Source organism: Myotis lucifugus, unplaced genomic scaffold (genome assembly GCF_000147115.1).
Source record: "Myotis lucifugus unplaced genomic scaffold, Myoluc2.0 scaffold_39, whole genome shotgun sequence".
NCBI lineage: Eukaryota > Metazoa > Chordata > Mammalia > Chiroptera > Vespertilionidae > Myotis > Myotis lucifugus.
The window spans coordinates 1,183,730-1,209,276 of NW_005871087.1; the positions used below are offsets into that span (position 1 = coordinate 1,183,730).

General features: G+C 43.8%; 1 protein-coding gene across 4 annotated transcripts in view; it reads left to right on the forward strand.

Moving 5' to 3' along the window:
- The window catches only part of OSBPL10 (oxysterol binding protein like 10), a 210,927-nt gene that overhangs the window by 47,970 nt on the left and 137,410 nt on the right, over positions 1–25,547 (forward strand). For all 4 annotated transcript variants that reach the window (XM_023752952.1, XM_023752953.1, XM_006087580.3 and 1 more), the window contains exon 2: positions 22,892–23,067. In XM_023752952.1, coding sequence (XP_023608720.1) covers positions 22,892–23,067 — 176 coding nt within the window. The remainder of the gene's footprint in view (positions 1–22,891; positions 23,068–25,547) is intronic.

Genomic DNA, 25,547 nt, shown 5'->3' on the forward strand with positions numbered 1-25,547 from the left:
ATGCATATTGAGGGATGTTGCATGGTTGGTCACCAGAGAATTTGAGGACAGGAGTTAGGAGAGGAGAGAGAGAGGGGTTAGAAAAATTGCAGAGCAGGACAACTCTTATTTGTGTTCTGTATATTTATATTTCCTGTTACCAGTCAACAGCTACTTACTCAAAAAATGCTGCATTCAAAGCATCATGCTGGATGCACCTGTAGATACATTAGAAAACACAACAGACACACCCTTGAACATAGGAAGCTTACATTCTAGTGCAATCCTGCCGATAGACCTACAATGATGGAGAAGACCTATAGGTATACTGTCCAATATAATAACCAGTGGCCACATGTTACTATTGAGCACTTGAAATGTGGGTATCATGCCCAGCCGGCATGGCTCAGTGGTTGAGCGTCAACCTATGAACCAGGAGGCCACAGTTCTATTCTGGGTTAGGGCACATGCCTGGGTTGTGGACTCGATCTCCAGTGTGGGGCACGCAGGAGGCAGCCGATCAGTGGTTCTCTCTCATCATTGACGTTTCTCTTTCTCTCCCTCTCCCTTCCTCTCTGAAATCAATAAAAATATATTTTTTAAAAAAGAAGAAATGTGGGTAGCATGACAGAAGAACTAAATCTTAAATTTTATGAAGTTTTAATCAATATGAGTGGAAATAGCCACATGTGGCTAGTGACCACTCAGTAGCATAGTTATTATAGCAGGCAAATGGATTCTAATAATCCTATTTAGATGGCCTCATTCTAGGAAATTAGAATCCTGGGCTCAAATATTCCCACCTATTGGGAAATGAGAGTCCCACCTTAGATATACTTTTGCTGTGACATTTCCCAAAGTAAACTCCATGGAACACTAGTCCCACAAGATATACTGCCAAGGAAACGTCCTATGTTTAGTAAGTTTGGAAAACACTGCCTTCTGCCATGTCCTCGTGGAACTACACAGTGAACACAGCGTCCGTATTTATAGAGGCTGACAAGTCATGCAGTAGAGAAACGGATGTTTGGTTCAGTTTCAGTTTGGCTGGATTTCTCAGATTCAGCTGATGAGAGCACCCTTTTTATTCACTGACACCTTTCAACACACTTGGGGAAATGCTACTCCAGGGAGACAGCTGAGCTTCCTTTAGGACTGGCTTGAAAACAAAAGGAGGAAGGAATGGTTATAGTTTTGCCATAGATTGAATGAGTGTGCTCACCTCCCTGCCCCCTGCCCCAAATTCATATGTTGAAACCTAATTGCCATGTGATAGTGTTAGGAGGTGGGGTCCTTTGGTGGGTGATTAGGTCATGAGGGTGGGCCCTCATGAATGGGATTAGTGTCCTTATAAAAGAGTCCCGAGAGAGCTCCCTTGTCCCTTTCACCATAGGAGGACCCAGCAAAAAGGCAGCTGTCTGTGAACCAGGATGTGGGGTGTCACCAGATCTTGAACTTCTGGCCTCCAGAACTGTGAGAAATGAAATTTTGTCTTGTATAAGCCTAGTCTATAGTCTTCTATTACAGCAGTCCTAACAGACGATAAGTCTTTGCTTCATTCTTGATTTTCCAGGAAGATGAGAATTCCCCCCACTCTCCTAGATTTGGGTGGGTAGAAATATGACAAGACATAGTACTGCATAGTACACATCTGGGTTCTGAATAATTGCTTCAGTAACAACTAAAGTCTTCAGAGAGTTTTATGTATATACCTGGTACTAGAGGCCCTTTGCATAGATTCGTGCACCGGTGGGGTCCCTCGGCCTGGCCTGCGTCCTCTTGCAATCCGGGACCCCTTGGGGGAATGTCAGACTGCTGGTTTCAGCCCAGTCCCCATAGGCCAGGCCGAGGGACCCCGCCGGTGCATGAATCCGTGCACTGGGCTTCTAGTATGCATATAAGATCTTTGGTTAATCTCTTCCCACCCTCCCTCCCCCCCTTCCCTTTGAGATTCATCAGTCTATTCCATGTTTCCATGCCTGTGCGTTGAGCGTCTGCCCCCTGGTGGTCAGTGTGCATCATAGTTACCAGTCAAACGGTCGAACGGTTGCTTAGGCTTTTATGTATATAGATATTGGGTTGTGTTCACATTGTCTAGTCAGTCTTTTAAGTTTTTCTAAGCTAGCCTGTGGTCTAAGCTAACCTGGACTAATGCATGCACAGAGAGGTGGAACTGTTTGATTTTGCTTTTTTAATTTGAATTTATAAAACTACTAGTATTCATGTGACCACTTCCACCATGTGACTTAGGTTTACAAAGACCTACATGGACTCCATGGCTGGTATTTGAGTCCCCTCTTCTATGTGGTGTAAATGAAAAGCACATACCAACCCTATATGGTATTTTAAAAGTTCTGATTAGATTGAATTATACATCAGTTCTCACTATATGTGGGTTTTGGGGCACACCCACATAAATAGGTATCTAAGTTTGCTGAAACCTTACTTAAGAAGAAAACTAGACTGGATTCAAGGGTAGTCATATAATGTCCCTCTTACTCGCCTCCTGAAATACTTTCTTGAGCAGCAGAGAAGGAAATGGAGCGAGCAAGCCATGGGGGTGGATGTTGCATCATTCATCATGGCCGTGAACACCCATCTATCGTGCCTGATGCGGAGGGAAAAGGATGAGAACTGCTGGGTAGTGGATCTTCCAAGGTCCCCTTCAGCGCTGAAACTCTGTCATTCTGTGACAGCTTTATTGAGAGTTTTTATTGTCGTCAAACAGTGTATTGAGGGCTAATGTGAACTCTAGCATCAAAGGGGAGACATGCTCGAAATGCGTAAAGGCTTCAGTAACAAAAATGTATATGATCAACTTGGTTTTCGACCCTGTAAGAGGCCCAGAGCTTCCATTTCATTTTAAAAGTTTAGAACACATTGCTTTTTTCTGCCATTTGGAACTCCTCAATAATTAAGTCTTCCTCCAAGTTATCATTCGTGTTTTTTTCTCCCCCTGTGGCTATCAGTATTTTGCCTTTCAAAATACTGATTTTATTGTTGTAAAATATGCATAAAATTTATTACTTTATTCTTAAGTATAAAGTTCTGAGGCATTTAAGTATATTCACAATGTTTTGCAACTAAACTTACATTTTCAGTCAGTGTCTGTTTGCATGGAGGACATAGAGAAATTCCCAGTGGGCCCTGACCTTCCAGCGCCAGCTCTGTATGAAAAAATTGAGACTTGTTGTTTATAAGCAAGGCCTGCCAACCAAAGCTACCTATTTCCATAATATAGCCGTATTCACAGAAGAAGGATAACTAACACTTGCATGTTGGTCTCTTGAGGCTACTTTGTATCCCGAACAAGGTAAAAGAAAGTCGTAATGGGAGGAATGGTGGAAGTTTTACCCAAGCCTAATGGTGTTTGCCATTCCCACGAGGGTGTATGTATAAGGCCTGCAATCACTGACCTGGGAAAGGTGGTAAAAGGCTCAGAACACTTCCCCTCGTCACCTGCAGGGGTAGCTTCAAGATTATCTGCTAGATCCAGCCACTGCCTTTTTTTTGTAAATAAAGTTTTATTGGGACACAGCCATGTCTGTTTGTTTACTATTAACTCTGGGGACTTTTGTCTTATGTCAGCAGAGTAGTTAAGGCAGAGACTGTATGGCCCACTGAGTCTAAAATATGTACTTTCTGGCCCTTTCCAAAAAAGGTTTACCAACTCCTGTTGGGGGCGGGGGCTCTGCCCCAGGCCTCGAGTCCCCTGAAGCAGAATGGGCCGGATCTGGGTTCCCTGTGGGTGCTGCATTTAATAGGAACCCTGCTTTGGTGTGCAGAAAGCTGTACCATTGTGCTGAAAAGAATCAAAGGAACAGCCCTGGTGTGGCAGACCTGGAAACAGTGATCTCTGCTTGAGAACATTTTAATGTCCCAGCCGGTTTGGCTCCGTGAATAGAGCATCCGCCCTCAGACTGAAGGGCCCCGGGTTAGATTCTGGTCAAAAAGGGCACGTACTTGGTTGCAGGCTTGATCCCTGGCCCTGGTCGGGGCTCATGTGGGAGGCAACCAATCGATGTTTCTCTCTCACATCAATGTTTCTCTCTCTCTGTCTCTCCCCTCCTTTATACTCTCTCTAAAAACAATGGGCAGATATCCTCGGGTAAGGATTAACAACAACAAAAAACATTTTATTTTGCACCATGTTTGAGATGAGAGCCTGCTGGGTTACATGATGATTGGAATACAGGAAGGAGGGGCCCTTTAATTCACGGAGTGGTTTATTAGGGAGGTAATTGAGGCATGCTATAAATATGGGAAGGCTTGGGAGACTCGTAGATTCAAATGAAGCGACGGCTGTTCGTTATGTTTTGCAGTGGAACACCGAGCAGTATTTCAGTGCTACCTTTGATCCGTCATATATTCATTTGGCAGGAAGGAGAGCAGAGGGGAGAGAATCTCTGGAGGTCTAGCCTCAGAACTCTGCAGATGCCTTGTGCATTCCTGAAGCCAGTGTCTCTGTTGTTTAAAAACCAGAGGGCAAGGGTGCTAAGTGGTTATCTTCCGAATCGCCTGGCAGCCTGCCTCTGGTGCCCCTGGACTTTACCTTTCAGTGTCTTCTGCTTCTCAGATTTTTTTTTTTAAAGGTGTTAGGTTTCAAAGCAGCTACTCAGAATGGGAGCAATTGAAATAGGTGGATGTGAGGCTGGGAGAATGGATGCTGTGATGGCGAACCTATGACACGCGTGTCAGAGGTGACACGCGAACTCATTTTTTTGGTTGATTTTTCTTTGTTAAATGGCATTTAAATATATAAAATAAATATCAAAAATATAAGTCTTTGTTTTACTATGGTTGCAAATATCAAAAAATTTCTATATGCGACACGGCACCAGAGTTAAGTGAGGGTTTTTCAAAATGCTGACACGCCGAGCTCAAAAGGTTCGCCATCACTGGTCTATGGCAACCACAGCACACTCATTTGATCCGAAATTGCCGGGATGCCAAAGCAGCTCTGCTGAGTCAGTGAGTCACTGCAGAAATGTTAATTTGCTATTTTTTTTCTTTTTTTCCATTGAAATAATCTGCTGAGAGAAGGCGATTCAGTGAGGAGTTTCCTCTTCCCCTCTCCTTTTATCTATTTTTTTTAACCTTGAGCTGCGCCAGTGATAGCTTTCATCAGCCACGAGCGTCATAAAATTAAGAGAATCTTTTATTTTCCATTATGCTAGTCCCTGTCCCAGGACTGATCTCCAGGTGCCTTAGAAACAGTTCCACAGAACACAGTGCAGAAGACCAGAAACCAAATCAAGTTGGTCTTCTGGCTGAGTGCCGGCGTGCTCCTCTTGGTGGAGAGCGCTGTGTAGAGACTGTGGGCCTTGGTGATAAGATGATTTATCACCTCAGTAGTTTGAGCAGAAAGGAGAGTGGTTTGGAGAGAACACCAGCGGGCCGAGGCCTGCCCTCTGAAAAGGTGATGGAAGCTCTCCCATTACTTTGTTAACCTCTAGGTAGGTTTCCAGTACCTCACTCTATAGAAAGGAAAAGGAATGAAGAATTCTGATGAATGCTAACTTTGTTTTAATGTTTTATTATTTTAAGATATTTTTCCTTTTTTTTAAAAAAAATATGTTTTTATTGATTTTAGAGAGAGAAGAGAGAAGTATAGAGAGTTAGAAACACCGATGAGATCTATCGGCTGCCTCCTGCACACTCTTGCAACCTTGGCATGTGCCCTGACCAAGAATCAAACCGGTGACCTCTTGGTTCATGGGTCAGTGCCCAACCCAATGAGCCATGCCAGCTGGGCACGATACCTTTTTCTAGGTGTCATGATCTGTCCCCTCGTCTTTGGAGGGCCTGTGGCCGGCTGCACTCTCTGATGGATGTTGTTGAAGTGATTTCAAGGGTTCCTGTTGGTTACTAATCACCAGTGAAGTGAAAGCCAGATTGAGCCTGCTACTTGCAGTGCTCCAGGGGAGCTGCTCATCTCTTTCCACTTCTTTGCCCCAAAGTGCTGCCGTCATCCATGGATCAATGTGCTCCAGGTACCTACACAATATCCTGGCCTATGGAAGTGGAGTATTCTGTCAGGGAATTGATTGCCACCATCTAGAGCAGTGGTTCTCAACCTTCCTAATGCCACGACCCTTTAACCCTTTGCGGTCGTTTGTCTACTCTCAGCCACCAAAGCTTTTCTACCGTCTGGTCGTATGTCTGCTCTCAGCCACCACAGCAAGGAACCGTACGAATCTTAACTCTATTCATTCATGTACCAGTTCATAATTTCTCTGAAAGCTCTTAAGTGTCTAAGCGACCTTGTCACGAACCAAAACATTGCCCCGACAAATCGGAGATTTCGAAACTCAATATAAACAAACGCGGTCGTTCCACACTTGCCATGCAAAACACCGTGGCGAGTCAGTCGCCTTTTGAGAGTGAAGAAATCGACAAGCTTCGGAGATACTTCACAGAATTTCAAATAAAGCTTTACAAATTACGTTTAACTGTAATTAGGCATTCTCGCTTGTTAAGATATTTCAAAATAATACTCCAAAATGGCAAAAAGAAAGTTACCAAAAGAAGTGTACTGCGAATCTGAAAGTAACGATGAAGAGTTTTATTTTGGCACCTTGAATACTGACTCTGACGTAGAAAGTGATAACGTTTGTAGTGATTCTACTAGTAGTGATGTAGTTCCAAAAAAGAATTAATAAATCTTGTTTATCCTTCATAATCTTGCATGTTATGTATCACTGCTCTTTCAATGGAAATTAATTCCGACCAGTACGACACCCATGTCCAAATTTAATACGACCGCAAAGGGTTAATACAGTTCCTCATGTTGTGGTGACCCCCAATTTCATTGTTACAAATTGAACATAATTAAAGCATAGTGATTAATCACAAAAACAATATGTAATTATATATGTGTTTTCCGATGGTCTTAGGCGACCCCTGTGAAAGGGTTGTTTGACCCCCAAAGGGGTCGCAACCCACAGGTTGAGAACCGCTGATCTAGAGACTCTCAGAAGGTGTAGAGGCAAGCAGACATACTTAATAGGAAATCAAAGTCAAGGCTGGTGTTTCCTTTCCCATCCTTTCCTTAACCCCATTCTCACCAGGGAACAGGTGACCCAAGTCGACCCTTTACACAGTAAAAGCACCTGGTGCCATCGTCCCAGGTTGGCCATGCTGCCTCTAAATCAGCGGGTAGAGGAACAAGTTATCAGACTTGGGAGAGAAGGGGGTGTCTTTCTCAGTTGTGCTGGAAGAACTAGCAGGGACAGCCTTCCATGTGACCTGTCTGTGCCATGCTATCCATTATCTGTCGACGTAAATCTCTGCCTGGACTGTGACAGTGAGCTCTTAATGGCCCGCCCCACTTCTCCCACCAGCCACTTGAACATCCTTCCCGAGTGATCCTTTTAGGGTCAGAGCCCTCCAAAACACCCCCGCCCCCCCCGGTCTCTGGAATAAAATCTGAAGTCCTTAACCACGGTCTGCAAGGCCTCGTGAGATCTGGCTTCTGGCTGCCTCTCGAGGTAAACCTCCCGTCACTTGTCCCCTCGCTCGCTTGGCTCCTTCCCCCTGGCCTTTCTTCTGCTGTTTCCAGTGCTCCCAGCCCACTCCCACTTCTGATTTTATATCTATTGCCCTAACACAGTTATTTCCTTCAGGCAACACACCTCACCCTCTTCCTTCTGGTCTCTGCTCAGATCCACCTTATAGACAGGCCTTCCCTGACCCATGGAAGTTAGCACACTCCAGATGGCAGCCCCCTCTCTCCCCTTTCCCCCCATCTTTCTAGCACTATACTGTTTTCTTTCTTTCTAAAGCACTCATTGACTCTTACCATATCTGTTTATATGTCTGTAATTTCTCTCTCACAATAGGATGTAAGCTACCTGAAGGTAGGGGTTTTTATCTGTCTGGTTTATTGTTCTAGCCCCAGCATCTAGAAGAATATCTGTGAATATAAACATAAGATAGAGGGAACCTCTTAATTTAATGAAATAATTTAATCAAATATCTGCCCCTAGTTCTGGTCCCTTTACAAACTAGCTGTGGGACAATGGGAAAGTCACTTAAATTCACCAGCCTACGTTTCATGTCAGTAACATGGAGTAAAGAATACCTGCCCTGTTTATGAGACGACGAACTGAGACAATCAGATGATGCGCTGGAAGCTGTGAGTGCTGGCCAGGGCCCGAGGGCCAGGGGCCTTGCACCCAGCACATGCTCATGACAAATTGGCTCAATATTGCTTTTATCTCTGGTCACAAACCCTTGGGTAGGTCCAAGGCATTGCATCTGGGGTGTGACCTATGACCTAATGGAGACCTTTCAATAAATTATGACATCAATAATTCAGAGGCAGGCTGTGTAATTTCACTGCTTCTCCAGCGAGTTGGAGAAATGTCTGGCTTCCCAGAGCCCTAAGAGTTCTCTGGACATAAAACCTTCTGCAGAAGCTGGGTTGGTAGGCAAAGCTGTCTTCCATGACTTCAGTGCCCCTGCTTTTAGAAATTACCTCAGTGATTTCTTTGTTTGCCATGGATGATCTAAAAACATCATTGTCACCTTTAGGTGCTGCTTCTTTTATCCCTGAAATTTGAATCAAATCTGGTAGTGGCCAACCGTGTGTGGCAGATTTGGTCCTCACCTTTATTTCCTGCTGGAGAGGAGGCGTGGCCAGTCCGGGGAGGACCAGAAGCTCAGGGTGGTCCCCCGTGGATGAATTGGTCCTGAATGGTTGAGAAGTGATTATTTTGCTAAGTGGCTGGTCATTTATTTATTTATTTTGAATTTATTTTTATATATTTTTATTGATTTCAGAGAGGAAGGGAGAGGGAGAAAGAGAAACATCAATGATGAAAGAGAACCATTGATTGGCTGCCTCCTACACACCTCACACCGGGGATCCAGCCCACAGCCCAGGCATGTTCCCTGACGGAGAATCAAACCATGACCTCCTAGGACCTAGGTCAATGCTCACCCATTGAGCCACGCTGACTGGGCTAGGATTTTCTTTAAGAGTAATTGGTAAATATTTCTTTAATTTGTTATTTGACAAATCCTATATAATAAAAGCCTAATATGCTAAGTGTCTGGTCAACTGGTCAGCCATGCAACCAATCAAAGCGTAATATGCTAATGATATGCTAAGGCCACTCAACTGCTTGCTGTGATGTGCACTGACCACCAGGGGGCAGATGCTCCGACCGGTAGGTTAGCTTGCTGCTGGGGTCTGGCTGATTGGGACTGAGTGAGACGGGCCGGACATGCCCTGGAACCCTCCCGCGGTCCCTCCCTGGGTCTGATCATGCACTGATGGGGTCCCTCAGCCTGGCCTGTGCCCTCTCACAATCCGGGACCCCTTGGGGGATGTCGGAGAGCCGGTTTCGGTCCAGTCCTGCAGGCCAGGCCGAGAGACCCCACTGGTGCACGAATTTGTGCACCAGGCCTCTAGTAATTACATATACATCTTGTGCTTGCTAAGTGCCAGTTACTGTTCTAAGCAATTTACAAATAATAACTTAATTTGATCCTCTCGAAAGTCCTACCTGATTCCTTTGTTTCTTACAGGTTTGGTTTGTGTTCAGGTGGCAATATAGATATGTTTGTAGCTGCCTCCAGTTCAAGAAAAATTCTTTGGAAAGAAAGCTAAAAACCCAGAATTCTGTCTATTAGATGACACCTCCTCCTATTCCCCAGAACAGGGAAGTTCCACCTTTATTTGAGGTCAGTGGCAAAACACCAGCTGTTTCCGGAGGTCAGATCTCCAACAAGGTCAGACCAGATTGGAAATGGTTCTGATTGAAGTTCTCCCAGAGTCAGTGGAGAGTGAGAGTGTGTGGACATTTCAGCCCACTCTGTCCTCTGTTTGGGATTATGTGTTCCCCAGAGGGCAAACATGTGCCCACAGTCACCCAGGAGGACCCTGACAGCCTTGAGGCGGTTTTGTTTTTGGATTCAGTGTTGTGGTCATGGTTGATCATATTGCCTGGAGGCCTTGGGACATGCGTTGGAGGAAGAGTTGAGATTTTAATCTTGTTTTTGGTGGCATTTTTGGTGTGCTTGCCCCTTCGGGTTAGAGCCAGCCAGCGAATTTCATTTTGGAATCATGTATATTTTGCTAAGGCTCTTAGTGGGCAGCCAGACCTGAGTGCCCACATACATTTTGGCTTCTTCTTAAGATGAGTGCCTGGCAGTAATTGCTAGACCTGCTCAGTCCTTTCTCCCAGTTCTGAGATCTGCTGACTAACTGGGCGGCTATTAGGCTCCTGCTGAGTGTCTGGTTTCCTGCCAGTTTGGGAGGCTTGGGATCCCATGCTGGGGGAAGGTAATCAAGCAATAAAGCGGATTAAAGCCCATGCTTGCGGAGGACCAGGGGGAGAGCTAGTGAACCAGCGCCCGCAGAGGTGGAAGAAGCAGGATGCTTGATCTCACAAACTCATCAGCCCTTGTGAGAATTCTTTGGACCCTAGTGTTTGGATTTTCCCCTTTCATCTCCTCTCCTTCCCTTCTCCTAGGTGTTAGTTGCCTGCAGAATCCTTGAGAAATTTCTCTTGGGCAAGCTTAATTCACTGGTTTTAGCAGAAATCTCACCTTTGACTTGCAGTCTGAATACATACATATTTGACATCTCCTGACATGTCTTCCCTCCCACCCTGTGCCCCTGCTTTTAGAAGATTCTTATGGTTGAGGCCCTGTGGTCTGAGATGGAAGATTTAGCATGTTCCTATCTTTTTGAGAGAGGCAGGATAGTAGAGTGTTTAGGGGCCAGATTGCCTAGGCTCACATAATCTCTGCTGCCGATTGGCTGTGTGACTCTGGTAAATGAGAGACCCTCTCTGTGCCTCAGTTCCTTATCTTTAGAAAGGGGTAATAATAGTTTTTACATCAGAGGATTAGGCAGATATTAGCAATTATTATCTCCTCTACCGTCCCTGCTATCTTCATAGAGGGCCCATGAGATGAAGGCAGGGATTTTTGTCTGCCCCACCCATTGCTGTATTCTCGGCGCCTAGTACAGTGCCTGGTACTTAGTAGGTGCTCTGCTGAAGGAATAAATGCAGGAAAGGCTGTATGAGTGCTCTTTGCTATGTCCTCTTGTATTTGATGTATCTTTGGAATAGAAAGAGGATCCAGGAGGAAGGGCATGGAACTGGAAATGCCAGAAAAGTACAAGAACTAATAAATCCTCCATCTTTCAATGTGCTCTCAGCTTTCTTCATTGTTGAGCTGCTGTTTTCTCTCACTGCCCCCTGTGGAATCTGAGACTTCATAGAGGGGTGCCCAGGATACTGATGACTGACTTGCGGTGCTGTATTAGGACTGGCAAGGAGCAACCTTTTAGATAGCGTTATCAATGCATCAGGCACTGTTTAAAGTGATTTATGTATATTAGCTTATTTAAGCCTTAGCATAGCTCTGTGAGGTGGTCTTCTTAGTCCCATTTTATAGATAGGAAACTGAGGCACTGAGATGTTAGGTGACTTGCCCAGGTGATGTAGTATTATAATTAAATTCCTTTTCTTTTTGCTAGATAGGCATTGAGGAGTCAGCAGGAAAGAAACCTGATTTGGTTCCTGTTCTCAAGAAGGGTACAGTCTAGTGAGTGTGTGGTTTAGCCAATAATCTCACAAATAATTATAAAGATTGATAACTTGTGAGAGACAAGGCAATATGCTTTGGGCAGAGTGACAGGGGATCTGGTGTAGATTGGTGGGAAGGGAAGGCTTTGCTGAAAGATCGACACTTTTAAGCTGAGATCTGAAAGGACAAGTAAGAACTAGCCAGACCAAGAGTAGGGGACAGGTGTCCAGGCAGGGGGAACGCAAGATGAGAGCTCTGAGGCATGAAAGAGAAAGAATCAGGAAGATGGCCAGTATAAAGATTGATAACTTGTGAGAGACAAGGCAATATGCTTTGGGCAGAGTGACAGGGGATCTGGTGTAGATTGGTGGGAAGGGAAGGCTTTGCTGAAAGATCGACACTTTTAAGCTGAGATCTGAAAGGACAAGTAAGAACTAGCCAGACCAAGAGTAGGGGACAGGTGTCCAGGCAGGGGGAACGCAAGATGAGAGCTCTGAGGCATGAAAGAGAAAGAATCAGGAAGATGGCCAGTGTTGCAGGAGCAGAAGGAATGAGGAGGAGATTTGCTGAGGAAACAGATGTGAACCGAGCTGGGACATGCAAAATCTTTAGGCTTATAAAGGGTTTTGGATTTTACATTGAATACAGTGGGAAGCCATTCAAGGATTTTAATCAGGAGTACATGGTGATCTTATTTAATGTTTTTAAAAAATCATTATCTCCAGGCTTGGATTCCAAAGAGGGAGCCTTAAGATGTGCTGGTTTTCACAAAGATTGATGAGAACTGGAAGCAGAGATAAAAAATTCATAGATTTGTAAAGAAATAATGCTATTCTTTGCAAAAAATATGAGAAGTTTCCATTTGATTAGATCCTCTGGAATGTGTGGTCTTTATGCTTAGAACCCACAGCATTTGATCCTCAAATGGATATAATCTTAAATAGTCTTTGGGGGGAGTAATTATTGTTCTTATGTGAAGTCTGAAAAATGATGAAATAGTCCTTTATCCTCTATACAGTGTGATGGTGATCAATCATGTGAGGATCTAAAGGGATTTGTGTTTTGAAAGTTTTATGAACAATGGTGAATGCTTCATTTATGCTTCTGTCGTACAGTTCTTGGAGTTTGAGTTTCTTGAATGCATCCTTGTTCCTGATGATCATACATGTGAAGTGTAGATTATACTAAGCATAATCTAATATAATAATAGAGGAATGTGCAAATTAGCCAGGACACTCTAACGTCTCGACCGATCTACAAGCTACAAGCGGCCAAGAGCTACAGGAGTGCGGGGCAGCAAGCTAAGAGCGGTGGAGAGCTACCAGCATCGGTGGGTGGGGTGGCCAGCTGAGGTAAGAGGCAGCAATCTACTCACGCACGGATTTGTGCACAGGGCTACTAGTTAATAAATAATTCCTTTATTTTTTCAATTACAGTTGACGCACAGTAGTATATTGGTTTGAGGTGTACAACATACTGATTAAACATTTGAATAAATTATGAAGTGATTACCATAATAAGTCTAGTTCCCATCTGATATATGGTGATTACAATATTATTGACTATATTCCCTATAGTGTACTTTACATCCCCGTGATTTTTTCATAACTGCCAATTTCTACTTTTCAATCCCTTCACTTTTTACACTCATCCCCCCAACACTCTCCATCTGGCAATCATCAGTTTGTTTGAAGAGGTAGAGATTTTGAGTAATCACCCCATCATCACAAAAGTATGACCTAAATTCAGTTTAATTGACTAAGCATAGCTTCTGATGCCGAGTGTGTGTATATGTGTGCATGTAAGAAACGAGAGTGTAGCAATAATGTTGAGTTATTCTCAGCAATTAATTACTGAGTGCTTTCTGAGACACTATTTAGATTTATAATAGGTTATGAACTTCCATTTAGTATGGTGATAAGATTTCTACTCATACATGTTACTTTTTCTGGATCCTGTATAATGGTTACCCCCAAATAACTGTAGTAGTTACATAATTTCTTGCTTTTGCTCATGGAACAAATTCATGTATCTTTTCAGATAATCTAACTATATGCTTCTTGAGGGCAGGAATTGTGACCTGTTTACCAGCGTATCCTTAGCATCTGGCATATAGGAGGGTTGATAAGTATTTGTGGAAGTAATAAGCATTATAATCCTGTTTTAAAGATGTTCATACAGGTAGAGGAAGATGTCAAATGGGTTGATGTGTAGGATTTATGTTCAGCTGTGATCAGTAGGTCTGCATTAAGATGGAGTCCGCCATCTGTTCTCAAATTCGGCTGCAACTACAGTCACCTGGGGAGCTTGGAAAAACTATTAAAAGCTGAGTCTTGGCCCGAGAGATTCTGATGTAAGTGGTCAAAGTGCATGCAGCGGATTGGGAGTTATAAGAAGTCGCCAGGTACACCAGTCTGCTTGGGCTGCTGTAACATATCACAGACTGGGCGGCTTAAACGATAGGACTTTGTTTCTCACACTTGTGGAGGCTGGGAAGTTCAAGATGAAGGTGCAGGCAGGGTAAGTTTATTCTGAGGCCTCTTCTCTTGGCTTGTAGATGGCTACCATTTTTCACAGAAAGAAAGTGAGCTCTCTGACGTCTCTTCTTACAAGGACGCTACTTGTCATATCAAGAACTCCATCCTTTTGACCTCATTTAATCAGAATTTCTTCTATCTAGGTCTCATCTCCACATATAGTCACACTGAGGCTTAGGGCTTCAACATAGGAATTTGGGGGGAACAAAATTCAGTCTACAATACCTCATAATTCTAATGTGCAGGCTTTATTTTTGTGTCACGTACAAGTTTAGAGGTAAGCTTTTCAGAGTGGATTTGGGATCCACAAATTTCAAAGGCCCAGGCTCCTTTTAATTGAACGTTTCGCCATTTCTAAGGTCTGGCCGTGTCCTCAAAGTCCAAGGGGGATTTTGGAATTCTGGCCACCATGTCCATCTCCCCCCCAAAAAAAGCTGGTAAAGGAGAGAGGAGTCGAATCCATCACTGTTCCTCATTAGCTAGAACTTAGTCAGATGACCACATCTGGCTGAAAGGAAGATTGGGAAATGTATTTTGGCAGAGTGCATTGGGCCCAGCTAGAAGTTGGGGTTTTCTTGAATTGAGAGATAGGAGAAATGGATATTGGGTAGGTAGTCAGCTGTCCCTGCCACACCTGGTTTCAGACCACGAGTTAATCAGTGCCGGAGCTCAGTTTACATACCCTGGTTTCAACCCCGTAATTGTCCCACTGTTCCCAGTAAAAATGAACATGGTAATTGGGAAACGGTGGATGTAGGCAGTCCATATTTGGAAGATAACGGACATTCTTTTCCTGCCTCTCGTAGGCTTGCTACATCAACAAGAACTGATTTGCTTCATAATAAAGTAGGGTCATGGGAATCCATGAGTCTTGAAATATCCAGATCAGTGTATCATGGCATGTTTCAGTTCTTATCTTGCGGGCATTTTGTTAGCATTTGACACAATTGACTCCCTCCTTTTTTAAATGGTCTCTTTTGGGATTCTGGTTTTCCTCCTCCCTCTCTCTGTCTTGGTTTCTCTAGTCTGCCGGTTCATGTTAGAGTTCCTCAAGTCTTAGTCCCAGGCCCCCTCCTCCCCGCCTCCCCTTGTCCTCCCTGTGTTCTCTGTCTATGCAAACTTGTCCATGCCTTTTGCTTCAGTGGCTACTTATTTACAGATGATTTCAACTTCATATCTCCAGATCAGACCATCTCTAGGCTCCAGATTCATTTATCCAATTGCTAATGGACATCTCCTGGGAGTTTTAAAGGCATCTCAAGTGTAACATTTCTAACACTGAATTCCTAGGTCATTAACAGGCCTTGTCAGTTAAACCTCACAATAATTCTGCCACTTTCACCTATTCTGGCCTATTGCCAGGAACAGTGAGGTGTTTTTTTTTTTTTTTTTTTTAAAAACACACACATTTATTTATAGGTACAACAGACTGACAGCTGTCGGAGGGGAGGAGGGTTGTGGGGCTGGGTGAAAAAGGTGAGGGAATTAAGCAAACAACAACAATATAAGTGAGATTATACAACAGGTCATCTTTTATATCTGGCGTCTTTTACTTTGCACAGTATTTTTGAGGTTCATCCACATTGTAGCATGGATCAGTGTTTTGTTTTTATTGCTAAGTAGTATTCCATTGTGTGGCTGTATTATATTTTGTCCTTGGAAATCCCCAAGCTAGGTCACATTCTACTCTTTTCTTACCACCAGACACTTTCCACAGCTGTAGTTTTGTATCTGTTTTAGTGAATATTTTATTGTTTGTTGGTGCCGTTCCTCCACTCTCCCTCCCCCATCAGAGGGACTTTGTCCCTACACAGTGCCTCATTTGGTGTAGGTACTCAGCTAAATAAATAAATAAATAAATAAATAAGAAAAGAAATGAGTGAATTCCTGGAATTAAAACTTAGTTTTGGAATCAAAGCTAACTTCTTCAAAAAGTTGGGCTTATATAGATCCTCTTTTCTTTAACCACAAAATAAGTGAATGTAGCCACAATGCTTTATCCATAGCAAAGACCCTGTGCACAGCTGACCACACTGAGAACCAGGTGTGGGTTATGTTCCAAGTATTTCCATGGCGCCTCCAGACAAGAACAAACACAGGCCTTTGTTTTAAGTTCTGTCTTGTTGGCCTTGTAGTCAATGAGCTAAACTGCTGATAGGAGGCAATATGAGCCGCAGGTCCGAATCACTGTCTGCTTGGAGAAATGTGATAGGCGCGTTTGGAAGTTCTCGTTTTATAACCAGGCAGACCGTTAGGCACAGTGATGGTGGAGTGGTTTGCAGAAGGTATCAGCCGGCTTTCTGCTTTTGCAGACGCAGGCCTCCACGCTGAGAGTCGGTCAAGTACCTCGTCACAGAAATGAGAACCACTGGTTCTCAAAGCGTGGTCCTACCGGCAGCAGCAGCGGCCGCCTCACCTGGGCCCTTGTTAGAGATCAAGCTCTCGTGCTCCTCCCCAGGCCTCCTTAATCAGAGACTCTGGGGGAGCGGCCCCGGAACCTGTGTGTTAACAAGCTTGCAGCTGATTCTGCTGCAGGTCGAGATTGGAAGGCACAGGGCTAGGCCATGGTCAGGCCTCTCACGACCAAATCACACTCTTCCTGCTGTCACCCCGAGGGAAGAATAAAGGACACTTGGATGCAGGGGCAGTGGAGTTTAGGGCCTGACTCAGTTGGAGATTTGGGGGAGTAGCTTAGCACAGGGGCCGGCTTCTGATCTGAATTACTTTCCCGGTCACCGCAGGCCAGCATCCCATCTGTCTTCACCTTGGTGGGGAATGCCCACCCATCTTTACCCCAGGGTTTTAGCAATTATCAGAATCTTTCTTCGTGTGTGTGTGTTCAAGCTTATAGTGCAAAGCAGGGACTTGAATCAAGACTCAGCCCTTGACAGGGACCCCCAGGTAAGTTCCCTGCGTTGTGGATGGCGAGAACGGAAATATGAGTTGTGAACATTAAGATACATCTTGACATTTTACAGTTTGCTTACAATAGTGTGACATTCTCACCTAAAGGCACCGGAAACTCACAAGTTAATAGGAGTTCTGAAGGTGAGGTGGCAATATTCTGCAAGCCTGTATTGATATTTGTTAGACAGGTCTCAGTGTTTTTGGTATTAAATCACCTAGTCCTTAAAAACAGATCTAATCTCATCGTAGGTCAAGTCCAAGTGTGCTGCAAACCTTGTGTTAAAAGTTCACGTTGACTTATGCTGGTGCTTTATGGGTGGGGGGGGGGGGAGCCTGAGGCAGCAGCCGCTTGGGCTGGAAGTTCTTAATCTCAGTTGCTTCATCCAGTCTGGTCCCTGGGGCCCCTCTAGCACCTGCATGACGCTAATCCAGTGGTTCTCAATTTATGGGGTGGGGCCACAACATTAGTAACAAAGAAACAGAATTTCCGGAGGATGAGGCCCAGAAATCAGGATTTTAAAAAGATTCCCAGGTGATTCTAATGTGCAGCCAAGGTTGAGAACCACTGCGCTAGTCAGTGATCTGATTATGCAGAAACTCTAAGCCAGGTGATTTTGCAATGTTTCTTTAAATCTTTCTCAAAAACACTTCAAAGTGAGAGCCAAGAAACCCACTGCTTGGGCGGTTGTGACTTAGGAGCTTTCAGACCAAGACAAAGTGAGGTTGGGTTGTACCTAAGTAATGTGTTCCACTCACTGGATGGGCACATGGGTGCTCAGATGTTTTCGGAGTGAATGACTGGGGGGAAGAGCTTGGCAGGCCAGAAGAAAGCTGGGCGAGGAATAACACTGTGAGGTCTTATCCTGCCTCTGGTTTTGTGCTGGTGCTTGCACTGTTAGGTGATTTAGGGAAACTTTAAAGTTCTCATTCCTGATTTCCTGACGTCTGGTCCATGAGGATTCTGATCCTCTAGGTGTGGGTTGGGAATCAGGGATCCATAGTTTTAACAGGTTCCCCAATGGATTCAGAAGCAGGGCTGACCCAAACTGTAAGGCGTAGTTTTTTTTCTGTTTTAAAGGCAAGGCAATTTAAAAAATTTTAAAAACTATGTTGGTTGTCTTTTAATTTCATCTATGGATTATTTTTTTACTTTAGAGATGTTTTTACTTTTTATTTAGAAATAAGAGCAATCATTTTTAATGTTTTTACTCTCATCTCCTGATGCTTTTCCACCTTAACAATTAAAAAATATTCACCCATATTTCTCCTAATTACAGTGATGTTATATCATATAATTAATATAAAAATAAAATATATGATATATAATATTATGTTATATTATTTAAACGAATACTATTTATTTTAAAATTTAAGCCTTTAACATACCAACTACTTATTTTGCTCCAAAGTATAGTTAAAGAATGTGATTAGTAAAATTTCTACTTTTAAATGTTAGATTTTTTTTTTTGGCTGTTTTGCAAATGTTCCATGTACATTTAAAAAGTCATATTTTTCATTGGGGTATGCATTGGGGTATATAATTATTTGTAAAACTTAAAATAAAACTTGTGATTATATTATTTTGAATCTCTTTTGTTTTTTTTTACTTGTTTTCTACATATCTGTCAAATTCTGGGCAATAGGATTCTAACATCTCTCACTCTGATTGTTTTATTTATTGTCTTCTTGTATTTCTATCATTTTGCAATCTGTGTTTTTGACCCTATTGTTTTTGCATCTTTACAGTGAAAACTTTATTTTAATCAGCACGCAATAGCTTGCTGGTTTAGAGCCATGGGCTGTAATGCTAGACAGTCGGATTAAAATCTAGACCCATTGGTTCCTTTCTAGAAGGTCTTTAGCATGTGTTTTTGTACTTGAAGTGTTTTCATCTGTAGAAAGGGTTATGATCCCATCTACTTCCTGGGACTGCTGGGAGGTGTCAATGAGTTAAATGGGTGACACATAGAAAGTGCTCTGTAAATATCAGCAATTCTTTTCATCAATGGTTCAGTTTATATATCTGTAAGATATCTGAAAGCTAGCCAAATGATTTTGCTATGACAGGCCACATTGAGTTTTTCTGGTAATTGAGATTAAACTTGTTGTATTGTATGCCTGCATATGGCTAATAATGGGTCAAGTTCTTATATAATAGAATATATTTGTCTCATGGTTGATGATGAGCCCTTCGGGCCCTATGACAGTTTAATGCCTTCTGGAGTGTTGGAATCTCTGTCTCTTGGTGGTTGGGGGGATGGTGGTGGCAGTGGTGGAAATCTCTGCTCACCTAACTGAGGAGCAGGTAGTTGAGAGATGTAAGAAGGCCCTTTCCTCTTGTCATTTTCATTTTCTCTTTTACGTTTAGATGAAATGATTTAGCTCTTTGTCTGGAGCAGCCTGTCTAGCAAAAGTTCCTCTTCAAAGGATTTATTTCACTGCATTTTTTCTCTTTGTAATTCTCTTGTAATTTGGTTATAATTTGTCAGTTTTAATGAGCTTCTTCCCTGGACACCCCCCCGCCCCAAATCCTTTCCCTTTGTATTTCTGCTCCTGCTGAGTTTGGCCCATGACTGTGGGTGTGCTCCTAGACCCCATTCCTCTTTGCTCCCAAAGTGAAAAGTATGTTTTCAACTTTTAGGTCCTAAAGTTGAACCTAATGAAACTATATCAGGTAGATTGCGGGGCCCGGGGCGGGGGGGAATTAAAAGGCTACAGGTGTAGCCAAATAACCTTCAGAGATGCAAGACTTGGAAAGCAGAAGTAGGTAATGGCTGTTCTGTGTGCATGCGTGGAAGTAAGAGCATGTGTGAGTGTGCATGTGTGTACACATATGTGAGTGTGTGTCTACAGTGTGAATGCATGAGTTAGTTCAAGAGGGATGTTATGAACGTGAGCACGTCTGAGCATGAGTGTATCGGAATGCATGTGTGCAGGTGTGAGTGTCTGTGGGTATTGGTATGAGTACATATGTGTGTACATCCAGGTGTGTCTATGAGTGCGCTTGTATGTTCTTTCTAGAGCGATGGGGTTTCTCTGAAGGATGGTAGTGGGCAGTGTTATTCTCAGCCCTTCCAAGGAAGGGGCTTGCCATGGCTCCCAGGGTTGGAAACGGGCAAGGTGCCACCAGGAGCTGTCCTGATGAGAATTAAGATGGCTCCCTTCCTGGGTTGGATTTTGCTCCTCATTTTCTCCTTTCTCTCTCCAGCACATATTTTTGGTTTGTTAACATAGCAAATAAAATATGCTCTTTGTATATAATTAAGCCCACCTACACATCAGTCAGGTTGCATGCTGAAGCTCAGCATTAATTTAAAAAGAACACACTATTCATTTCTCCAAAAGGAAAGCCTTTGAAGAATGTTTCAGGATTTGATCTGGCAATTTCACTTGGTGTAATGAAACCTAATCTAGGAATATGGTTAACTTCCCCATGTGGAGTGAAAGCTGTGACTTTCAGATATAGCTGCAAGCTCCAAACAGCAGTGCCCGGCACAGCCATAACCCTGTAGGAAACCTAATGTAATTTCTTTCCTCCCAGGGGATCTGACCAACAGAAACTGCCTTTTTTAATGCCGTATGGACAGCTCTTAACTGTTTGTGACACAAGCTAACTTGTCTTTCAAAGGCCATCTTGAAAGAACCTGTGTTTAATTTGTTGCAATTTTTTAATCAGTCTCCCACTGCCCCCTCCAAATATGATTGAGTTTTTAAATGTCTTTATTGGTCTTAAATTATTAGTCTTCCTTCGTGCCCATGATTCAAGCCTGTGCATTTGCATTTAAACTATTTTAGGAAGTAGTGGAAATAACGATTTTTTCCCCCCATCTGAGGCAGGAGGTTAGAATTAAGATGTCAGTTGGAAATAGGTAATGTGAAAAATCATTAGCACGTCTCCATATCCTGCATAATGTGACATCCATTGGTTATTCTGTCATCGTTATTGGAAAAAAACCAACAGCGTTCAATTCATTTCTTTGTACCAGCTTCTGAATGATGTCCTTTGCAAATATATGGTTAGTTGTTCAACAGGATGCCTTGGGGCAGCTGCCTGTAGGAGAGAGGAAGTCTGACCGATTCCCAATAAATCAGTTGATGGAAGCAGTAGGGAGGAAGATATTAAGCCCTTCCTTTCTTCCAACCAAGTGGCTATGCCTTTCCCTTGAAGCCCATTCAGGGACCCCTTCCCTTGCTCCCTGCTGTGTAAAGGTGGGGTGTTTATATCAGTGGAGGGAGGCCGCAGCTCTGTGGGGTGGGGGTGGGGACACACAGTGCGGTTGGTCGCTGGAGCCAGGTTTCCTTCCCTCCACTTGTGAGGATCACAGCTGTGAGTGCCCCGACTTGCCAGGGGCAGTGACATCAAATATAGGTCAGGCTGGAGACATTTACTCCTAGAGAGAAGGCAGGGCCGGCACTTACATAATTTGACCATCGGCAACTCAGATATCCCCCCGCTTCACCTCTAGAAGGAATTTGGTTTTCGCCCCACGTAAAGGAGCGGGAGCACATGTTAAGTGGGAGAATCTAAAAATAGAAACTTAAAAAGATTTTCGGTGAATCTGTGAGGCTCACTGCTGTAACAGACTTGGATCTCAGTCGCCTAATGAAAGAGAATGTTCTTATTCATGTAGCCTTCTGAAGTGGGTGTTCCTCAGCAGGTGGCTCTTCCAGGGGGTGACTCGGGGACCCAGGCGCCTTCCCTCTTGTGCCTTTGTCATACCCATGGTGGGGGTCTCAAGTTGCCCTGTAGGTTGTCTCCATTCCAATGTGTGCGTGAGAAAGTGTGTGATAGAGAGAGTGTGAGTCTGTGTAGGTGTCTGGGAGTTAGGGGCCAGGCCTGCATTACCTCTGTTCGTACTCTGTTTGTTAAAGCTCAGTTAGATGGCCATATCCTAACTGCAAGGGAAGTTGGAAATACAGGATGGGGCAGAAGTAGGTTTACCATTGTGAGTACTCAAAACACAGAGTTTATTCTTGTATTATTGATTAATTATTGTACTATTTTGTATACGAACAACTGTAAACCTAGTTTCGTCCCGCCCTGTAGATTCTGGCTGTGTCTCCTGGAAGCCAAGGACAGGGATTTGGTGGAGCCCAATGGCTTTGCCACCCTCTGGAGTGGAGGAAATATTCGCCTCTTTGTATGAAAAATGATGTCTAGGAAGGCCCACTGGCGTGTGCTCGGGTGGTTGTATAGCACCTCCCGTTCCCTGGCAGATGACCCAGGCAGCTGGGCGCCTCACGGTACCCATGCTGCCAGCAGGAAGCTCAGGGCCCAGCTTGTTGCTACCAGGTGTGAAAGGGCCTCTCACAGAGGCTTGGAGAATTCCTGCTGCTCATGTGAAGTCGTGTGGAGTGTGCTAACAGCCTGTGTCCTGGTGCATCTGCTGCTCGGTGGCTGTTCTGAGGTTGACTGTGGTATCCGTGGGCACCGGGCGAAGTGGTGGGCATTGCACCAAATCCCGAATGGACCTGCCCCTTCCCTGTGGTGCCTGCCACAAACTCCATTCTTTTCCCTAATATATTTTTATTGATTTCAGAGAGGAATGGAGAGGGAGAGATAGAAACATCAATGATGAGAGAGAATCATTGATCAGCTGCCTCCTGCACGCCCCCTACTGGGATCGAGCCTGAAAACCAGGCATGTGCCCTGACCAGGAATTGAACCGTCGCTTCATGGTTCATAGGTCGATGCTCAACCACTGAGCCACACCGGCCAGGCACCAGCTCCATTCTCTCTCTTATCGAATGCTCTCTCTTGACTGGGGGGCTAACTTTGAGGGCACCTGGTGGGGACTTTTGGTTCCGAGCTTCTTGGATTTGGAGCCTTGATGTCGATTTAAGGGTCCCTTTCCTTTTTCTTCTTTGTGGTGAGGAATGGGCTGGGGAGCAGAGTGATGCATTGTGGTTTCTCCGTGCAGGTACTTTGTGCTGGACTTTGAGGCTGGCCTCCTGCAGTATTTTGTGAATGAGCAAAGCAAGCACCAGAAGCCCCGAGGAACCCTGTCTTTATCTGGAGCCATAGTGTCCCTGAGCGACGAAGCTCCCCACATGCTGGTCGTGTACTCTGCCAATGGAGAGATGTATAAGCTGAGAGGTACGCTCTTTTCCTGCTCACTTTTCAGACAGGCCTCGTGGGCCACAGTCCTAGTCACCATGGTGATGGCTCTCTTGTCTTCTGATTTAAAAAAAAAAAGAATCAACTTGAGCAATTTGCTCTGTTTGATGACTTTGTGGTGACAAATGGTTGCTAACTCTCTTACCCCTGGGGTGGGGAGATGGCCTGACATTAGGAATTGCTTGTCCTAATTGGGGAATTAAGGACAAGGAAAAGGTGAGTGATTGCCAAGCCAGCTGAGGCCTAGGACTTGGGGATATTTTTCATATTAGCTCAGTCTATGTTTTCTCCGACCTGATGGTGTCAATCTCCACAATAGGGCCCCGTGGGCACTTTGGGCAATACGGACAAAACAAGCCTTTTAAAGGGCATTGTGCCCTCACTTATATTTTATTTAATCTGTTGTGAGCGAGGTGAGAAGCCAACTGGTGCTGAGTTAATGTCCTGCAGTGTGCTTTCTCGCCTTCTCTTTGCATCTTGAAAACTGATGTGTGCTCAGCATCCTGGTCAGTGAGCGTGACTTGAGAGAGTCCAGCATTGGGCCACCACTGTAGGTCCTGCACCCCACCCCACCCCCAACCCCAAGGCACACACATCGCACAGGTTTTCAGGAACTCCAGGTTTGACTATGGCAGTGTAATTTGATTGCTAGATCATTCTTCCAGCATTCTGTTACAGTTGCATGGCCAGAAAAATGGTCAGTATTCTTCTAATGAAATAACGAAATGCAACAACAATAAAACAATCCGAATGTATATACATACATACAGAGTCAATGTTATGTATTAAGGTCTGAGGAAAGTAGTATGTATTAAGTATCAGCAGGGAGTTGGTAATTCTGCATTCTTTTTTTAAAAATATATTTTATTGATATTTTACAGAGAGGAAGGGAGTTAGAAACATGGATGAGAGAGAAACATTGATTCAGCTGCCTCTTGCATGCCCCCCACTGGGGATGTGCCTGCAACCCAGGTACATGCCCCTGACCGGAATCGAACCTGGGACCCTTGAGTCCGCAGGCTGACGCTCTCCGCTGAGCCAAACCGGTTAGGGCAATTCTGCATTCTTATGACATATTTCTCAGCCCAAGTAAAGGCCAAGTACGAAGGAAAGGCCTCATTATTTCTCCCCGAGCCCAGGAACTGGCCTCTGCAAAGCCGGAGTGAGGGCCTCAATTCCTCACCTCTCAGTCCATTTCACTGTTCACCTCCAAGTGTTACTGCCAAGAGATGGAATAAGCTACTGTTTCTTTATTAATCTATATAGCAATCATATTTCAGAATCATCCTATAGGATAAAAATGGCTGTAGATGAAGGAAGTTTTTCAGTTTTGGGGAAATGGGCTAAGATTCATGTTCTTTTTTGAGATTCGTGCAGTGTGCTTCCCAGCTGGCTAGATTTATATAGTCCTTGGTTTTGCTTTGCTGTTTATTGCTTAATAAATCGTTAGAGCAGAAACAATAGCGGGGGTGGGGGGGAGACTTCATGTCACTTTCCCCTGCCTGTGGTTTATAAAATGACGCAAATCCACACCAAAGAGAAAAATCCAAGAGTTGACAATTGAGCTATATCACTTTGCCTTTGAGTTATTATTCTCTGGATTATTAAACCTCAGTTGTTGTTTTTTAAAGGGTAGTTTTAATAGCAAGTATAGAAGTTTAATCTACATGAAATTATTGCGAAGGCTAAGTTAACTTATTACCCTTGGCAGTTCCAGAAAAGACAGGGTAAATTTCTGCATGTTTATGGCTGGTTCTTGGCCCATCCCACAAGGATCTGGGTGTCTGTTTTCTCATTTCACACCTCACCTGCACAGAGAGTTGAATCTTGTTGTCATTAGATGCATAGCTTTTGGGAATGTTCTCAGTGCTGAGCCTTTGGAATTGCCACAAACTGGCAATTAATTCTTCACCTTTCCTAGGGAACAAAGGCTCTAGATTTGCAAAATCCTCTGTCTTTGAAAGTTTGGTCCACCTGGTCTTACTCTGGTCTACAACTCTAGGTTTCTTCACCTGCAAGTTCAAGCTGAAGTTGGGTTTTATTGACAAACGATACTTAGGCCCATTTTTGTAAACAATTATCATTTCTAGGGGAATATTGTTTTCTGCATAGTCAACATTTGTGCAATTAATATGTTAAAATATTTATGTGGTTAATTGTTCACTTAAATTAAAGATTTAAATTTTATTAGAACCTGTCATGCATCCATAATATTTTAAAGAAACCATTTTATGTGCTTGAGAGAAGGGGGTGCAGATGGAAGGTTATGATGATGCAGTTGACTTGCATTTTAATGTCTCTTTGGGGGAAATTTGAGGATCTCCAAGGCAGCATTTGGTATCTTGTTCTGTCCGATCCTAATATGAATCCTTGAGAACACATATTAAAATGGTAATTCAACTGAATGCTTATTTTGTAAATGCTAATAATGCCACAGTACAGCTCTGGTAGATAACAAA